Source organism: Silurus meridionalis, chromosome 26 (genome assembly GCF_014805685.1).
Source record: "Silurus meridionalis isolate SWU-2019-XX chromosome 26, ASM1480568v1, whole genome shotgun sequence".
Lineage (NCBI taxonomy): Eukaryota > Metazoa > Chordata > Actinopteri > Siluriformes > Siluridae > Silurus > Silurus meridionalis.
Genome location: NC_060909.1, coordinates 9,216,569 through 9,223,221, shown reverse-complemented (window position 1 = coordinate 9,223,221; position 6,653 = coordinate 9,216,569). Strand labels below are relative to the sequence as shown.

The 6,653-nt window shown below is 38.8% G+C and overlaps 1 protein-coding gene across 7 annotated transcripts in view; it reads right to left on the bottom strand.

Moving 5' to 3' along the window:
• Window positions 1–508: 508 nt before the first annotated feature.
• chd9 (chromodomain helicase DNA binding protein 9) overlaps window positions 509–6,653 on the bottom strand; it is a 77,351-nt gene continuing 71,206 nt past the window's right edge. For 4 of the 7 annotated variants that reach the window (XM_046840947.1, XM_046840946.1, XM_046840953.1 and 1 more), the window contains 8 exons: window positions 6,360–6,523; window positions 6,033–6,266; window positions 5,583–5,760; window positions 5,352–5,491; window positions 4,992–5,204; window positions 4,573–4,710; window positions 4,364–4,468; window positions 509–4,129 (listed from right to left, as the gene is read on the bottom strand). In XM_046840947.1, coding sequence (XP_046696903.1) covers window positions 3,329–4,129; window positions 4,364–4,468; window positions 4,573–4,710; window positions 4,992–5,204; window positions 5,352–5,491; window positions 5,583–5,760; window positions 6,033–6,266; window positions 6,360–6,523 — 1,973 coding nt within the window. In that variant the 3' untranslated portion in view covers window positions 509–3,328. The remainder of the gene's footprint in view (window positions 4,130–4,363; window positions 4,469–4,572; window positions 4,711–4,991; window positions 5,205–5,351; window positions 5,492–5,582; window positions 5,761–6,032; window positions 6,267–6,359; window positions 6,524–6,653) is intronic. The other 3 variants (XM_046840948.1, XM_046840949.1, XM_046840951.1) reach the window with 3 other exon arrangements.

Here is a 6,653-nt window from a genome sequence, read left to right as displayed (position 1 = left end):
TTAATGGTAGCTCAGTGGGTAAGATTTGGAATTTCTGATCTGAATGTAGTCACTTTAAATCCCAGGACCATCAAGCTGCCATTGCTGGGCCTTGAGCAAGGCCCTTAGCCTCAACTGCTCAGCAAATAAATGAGATGTAAATCAATCTAGATAAGGGCATCTACCAAATACTGTTAATGTTTACAAAACAAGACCAGATGCAATAAACTTAATTTATGACTGCAAAAATTGTATGATTGTTATATCAACACTTGATGTAATAATAATAATAATAATAATCCCCAACTGAAACAGACAAGCAATAAAAAAAAAAAAAAAAAAAAAAAGGAAAATACCTTAAAATAAAAAGACCTGCCAACCCTTGGGGAAAAAAAACTCTTATGACCAAAGTTGAACATTTTAATAAGATTTCATCTTTCAGCATAAAACTGAAGAAAAAAGCGAATCCACCCGTATCAAACAAGATAAATGTAGAAAATAAAAGACAGAGTAACTGACAGACATCATGGATAGTTAGAATACGTTTAATAAAAATAATTAAACCTCAATTTTTTTCTCTATAGAGACTTCATAGAAAGTAATTCAATAAATTAGAAATCATTTCTTAAGACATGTAATCTCCACTACATGTTTTTTTTTGTTTTTGTTTTTTTTTTGCATCTAACACAAAAGCACAACGTTTGCAAATATTGCAACTTTTCAAAGAACAAAATTCAACAAAACAAGAAAGATTTGTAGTATCGACTATCAAAAGCATAAAACTAAGAAATAAAAACACAAAGGCCATTTTCTATGTCATTTCATTATCTATTTCTCATAGTTGAAAAAAGAAAAATAAAACAACTTTACAGTAGTGTATATGCTTTTTATTCCGCGTGCATGTTGTGATGTTGGGAGTGACCCGGGGAGGAATAAACATTAACATGATTATACCAGATAGAATAACAGGGGGGGGGATCTAAAACAAACATTGGAAAAATGATTGCCAGCTCTTGGTTTTGGAGATATTTTTAACTTTAAATATTTCAATGGAATAAGTGGGAGTTCTTCTTTTTTTCCAATAGGACGATGCTGAACACACTTCTGCACAGAGGTAAATAAAGAAAATTATTATTACTATAATGTGTAATTATTACTTTACTTGTAAAGTGATGGGTGAATATTTAAAGTTACTCAGCAGCAAATGACATTTGATACAGCTAATATTTGAAAAATAGAGGATGCTGAGGGAAAAAAAAAAGAAAAGAAAATGTGAAATTGCTATTTAAAGTATGGAAATATGAATGCTTTTCTGCCCTCCTGTCAGAGGAGCAGATTTAGAGGTACGGTGTAAGAGCACTTCTAAAAAAGGGCAGTTAAAAAAGTCAGTCAGCACTTGCAGATACACTAATGAGACTCAAAAGTACGGTAAAGAATAAAATATAATTTATATATATATATATATATATATATATATATATATATATATATATATATATATATATATATATATATATATATATAAAGATAACAGTGATGCCTGGGTTTATTAAACTGTTCAGTTCAAATGTTGTAGCTTCAAAGCTGAGGTTTATTCAGGAATCGGTGAAAATGTACAACCCTAGAGTTTACTATACTGCTTAATAAATATAATCACCGTACATAAGTAACTGAGCAATGAATAAAAACTGGCAAAAGGAACTCCTTCTTGGAGTTTTCTGCTACGAATGTGACAACCTGAAGCAGTTTCCTCACTCAGTCCTGAATGCAATTCGACACGATTCATTAACAAAACAAATCCACTTCTCATGATCAGAGATCAGGACTTGAATTAGCACAGATGATCCTTTTTACATGCACACAAATGCCACCTCCTTTCTGATCTGCTTCTCAACCTCACATTTCATCGTATTAACACCACCTTATTTTAAATTCTCAAAACTCTAGATTCGAGTTTTGCCCATGAGGTTTAATCCATGCACAAGAAAAACAAGATGTTTACACACATCAACATGATTATTAGCTTTAAAGACTTTTAAATACCTTTACTCGCTTTTTATATCAACAAACAATATACCAATACTTTAGAAGCTCTGGAAATCAAGGATGGAGGACAATAATGGAGTTTGTTGTTATGAATAACAACATACAAGCAGCACATGCCACAATTACCGAGAATAAAGAAATGCATGTACACACACACACACGTGCTAGAGGAAGCCAGCCGATTTGAAGGAGAAACAGAGTCTATTAGTTGCTTCAACACACACAAATACACACGGTAGGCATTGTAGGTTTGAGCCCTGTAGCTACATGATGCAGCACAAACTCTGAAAGTTTGTTTGTTTTTTGTCCCCAATTCCTTTTCAGAAACAAATTTGATTTCGCAAGTGTAATTCCAGTTTATTACGGAATGACTTGTGATGAGAACACACACAAACACACACACACACACCTAGCCGACCCTTACACCTACCATGCATCACATGTATACTGATAATACCGTGGTCCATTTCATACTTAGCTTTTATGTATCTGGTTGTATTTAATGAAAAGCAACATGTCTGCTAGCACATTTATAAAAAAAAAAAAAAAAAAAAGGGAAAGAGTTTGTGGTAAGTCCTGGGATATAAGGAGAACAATAAACAATTTATATTACAAGACACAAAACCACCAATGAAAGATTGGCCAAAGATAATGCAGAAAGTGGCAGGAAGAATGGAGGAAGAGTGAAGAGTGGAGCTGGGTGACGGCGGTATCTACAGCTTCAGTGACATTCGTTAGCTGCCTGTGTTATTGCTGAAGTTATAAGTACTGGACTGTCTGAAATTCAGATGTCATGATCCTGCAAAATTATTTACCAAAGAAAACCAAAATAGTCAAGTTCTGTTTCTTCCACACAAAATATATTAGTTATACAGCTCGGCATGAGCAATAACGTCCTTGATTTCTCTTTTCTTTAATAAAATTAAATTCCAATATAATTAATACAGTAATGCCAATTATTTTCTTTTTGATTTCTTCAAATTGTACATCACTGTGCAATACAAGTTCACAAAAAAAAAAAAAATTCTTCTAAAGTTCCTGGACATGCAAAATGTCTTTCAAAACATCGCTGTACCTAAACAAACACTGAAATCTTATTTCAGTATCTGTGGAGTCTCGTTATTTCCCCCTCCCTTCCCCCATCTTTATTACACAACACTTTCGTTCTTATATTTACATAAAAAAAAATTCCCTAAATTATTATGTAAGTGCTCTTATATACGTGTTTGAATGTGTACATTTCTAGGAGATGTAATATAAATATATATGTATTTATATTTATTTATATAATATATATAAAGGCTCAGTCTTCGTCAGTGGAATCAGAGTCCTCTGATGACGAAGATGAAGAGCTTTCTGCATCTGAGGAAGATGACTCTGCCTTTCCCGAGCCCTCTGGACCACTGATGTCCTTCGGATCGTCTGGTTCCTCTCCTTCATCCTCTGCGTCCTTCTCCAATTGGCCTGAGCTTTTTTGTGCAGCGTCAGAGGGGGTGGGCTGAGCAGGAGGGGTGGGTTGAGGACTGGTAGCTTGTGGCTGATTGGTCACAGGTAAATTAAGGCCTGGGTTGAGAAGCATCCCTGGGTAAAGCATGCTGGAGAGCAGTAAGGGGTTGAGGGCTAACGCTTGGCCTGAGGATGAAGCACTAGTTGAGCTGGGACTTTCTGTCCTCTCTGAGTGAATCTCTGAAGTCTGAGCTGTTGTTTCCCCACCGCTGTTCTTTCCTGAATCCTCACCGGAGCCAGCTTCCTGTTTTCCAAGCAGGCTGTTCATGCCGAGTAAGTTGGGCAAGCCAGCCATGCCAGAGAGCATCATGGGAAGCATGGCGGCCATGTTGGCAGGATCTGTCTGGAGGCCCATGAGTCCTGCGGTCAGCTGAAAGCTCTGAAGGCTCTGCAGGGCCTGCAGGCTGTTCAGGTCCAGACTGGAGATAAGCCCATTGCTCAGGAGGGGGTTAACACCGAGAGCTGCACTGGCATTCGCGTTAGCTGTACTAGTGGCTTTCGCCATAGCACTTTTGGGCCGTCTGCCACGTCTGCTCACCTCTTCCGGTACGATAGGACCTGTTAGGATGCGGTCAAACATGCTCTCTGGGAGGTAGCCCTGGACATAAAAGAAAATTATATGTATCAAATTTCGATAAAAAGGCAAAGATGCAGGAGAGAGTGTTACACAATAACATTTTTTTTTATTAAAAGCAGTAGGACTCATGGTTGCAACTTTAAATCACGCATTAACTATTTAATCTGAAAAATTCCTCACCGTTCAAAGAAATTTAACTGATTATGACTTATGCAGACTTGACAATGTGCAATTGTTTGTACAAAGAATTCTCACCGACTGTTTGACGACATCCGCCCACTCCGGGGGAACTCCATATTCTGGATTTTCCTGAAGGAATCGGCACAAATCCTTTAAAGGAGGAGCAAACGCACCACCAATCTGCACAAGAGGAAAAAAAACGTACGTATGAACAAACATTTAGGGGGAAAACGAGAAACTCACAAACGTACAGCTGAAAGAGTTACAGAAACACTACATCTAACCTTGCGAGCATTTCTCCTATTGATGATTTGGACTCTTTCTTCTCCTGTGAGGCTATTAACGTCAATCTTGTTGGGATTTCTACAGCGATGCCTCTTCTGCTTCGGTCTTCCGTCCTGAAACTGTACCTTATTTACCCCCTGCACACACACGTTAATGTTGTGACACATTTGCATTAAATGTTCGTCCTCGGCCAATTATTCCCAGTACTGTTTTTGTTATCTGGGAATTTTTCAGACAAGAAAACAGATTGTTGCTAGCCAAATGAAGAATCAAATTAATAAGCAAATGATACTGAAGAGGCTGCTTAAACGTAAACAACAATCTCTGTAGGTAAAAGTCAGCCAATATGCAGTATCTAATAACGATTACAAAAGAAAGCTAGCTTTGTTGATTAAAGTAAGCACGTTCTGTTCTTTACCGGGATGAAAGCTCCAACGTCTGCCACGAAGCCTGGGTGCTCCTTCAGCCACTGATCTAGATCTTTCCGCCTGGGAGCGTCATCCCCAGCGAGACGTGTTCCGTCTTTTAGATTTATGACGGGGACTCTGCTCTCTGTGTCCACAGGCCCAGCAACCTGCGATGCTCCAGGCGTCGAGACAGGGGCTGAGACCCCGCTCCAACCAGGAGGAACCTGTAGATGGAGAAAACATATGAGCATCTAGACAAAATTATTTATACTCAGCACTTCTCAAAGGGTCAAAATGACTAACACGATCCCCAAGAAACTCTAGTTATCCTGGACAAGGTAAAAATCTTCACACTGTGTTGCTCCCCGTACCTGATCGGGTATCGCAGTAGGTCTGTTCTTGTTCATAAAGAGATGATCTACTCCTTCTACATTCTTTTTTCTTCCTCTCCTCTTCTTCATCAATGGCTGACCATCAACCATTCCATTCAGTCGGCTCTGTCCACTCAGACCTGCACAGAAAGCTTGTTGTAGTTACTTCTTCACCAGTTAAAAATCTGTGTGTGTGTGTGTGTGTGTGTGTGTATTGTAGTGCCAAGTTACCATGGGGATAACTGTTCTGTGTTTTGGTGTAGTCAGTCAGGCTGCTATCAGATGCACTCTGCAGTTCCTGTAGTCTAGCCAGGTACTGCTGCTGGGCCAGAGGTCCCTCCTCACCATCAAGAGGACGCTTTAACTGCAAACCCTGCTTCTGGAATGTCAGTTTTAGACTGCCTTCCTGCTAAAGGTCAAGACATTAAGAGGTCAATATTAAAATATGAAAAAAAATAAAGCATTATTTTTTAACTAGCAGCAGGCCAAGCTCAAAAAGCAAAAAGTTCTGAAACTTAAACAGGGTGAAATCAATAGGTGCCAAAGCAAAAAAAGCTCAAATAAAAACATATAAATAAATAAAAAAGCAGAAGCATGCCTAGCTCGGCAACAGCCACTGTGGCTTGGCATTTTTGGAAGAGGGGAAAGGGTCTGGGGGTGGGAGAACTTAAAAGAACATACGTCATTTATTTTGACTGAGAACTCCTTTTCTCTGTCTGCATCATGCTTCTTCACCTTTGAACCCTGAGGAGAGGCTGCAGGGTCATCAGTCAAGTTGGCTGCGCTGTCCATGAGCTTGGTGGTATAAAATGAGGATACTGCAGCACTACCCTCGTACACACGCCGAGACACAGGCCACTTGCCCTTCAATACCGCCTGACAAATACTATCCAGTCGGTTTATCATTACACGGTCCTGTAAAGTCAAATAGAATAGAAAATGATTTATATAATGCTGATCTTTAGCCTATATAAAATATAAAACTGGCTTTGAGTGGTGTGAACTTACCTTCGGCCAGTAGGAAGCAGCGAGCATGTAGCCTCCACCAAGGAAGGGATGAGAGAGGCTAGTGATGCCGTTGGTCACGTGACTGTCTTGCATGTCGTCGTGTGTAGTGCTATGAGATGCAATGCTGTCCTCGTCAAAGCCTTTAACACCAGACACCACTGCATCTACACAAATACAGGTACAGACAAATCAATATAAATCTAATACATCATCTTGAAAACACATAACATGCACATAAAAAGAAGTTAACTTAATCTTGCATGATGCACCATGTACTTCCTTTATTAGGCTTAT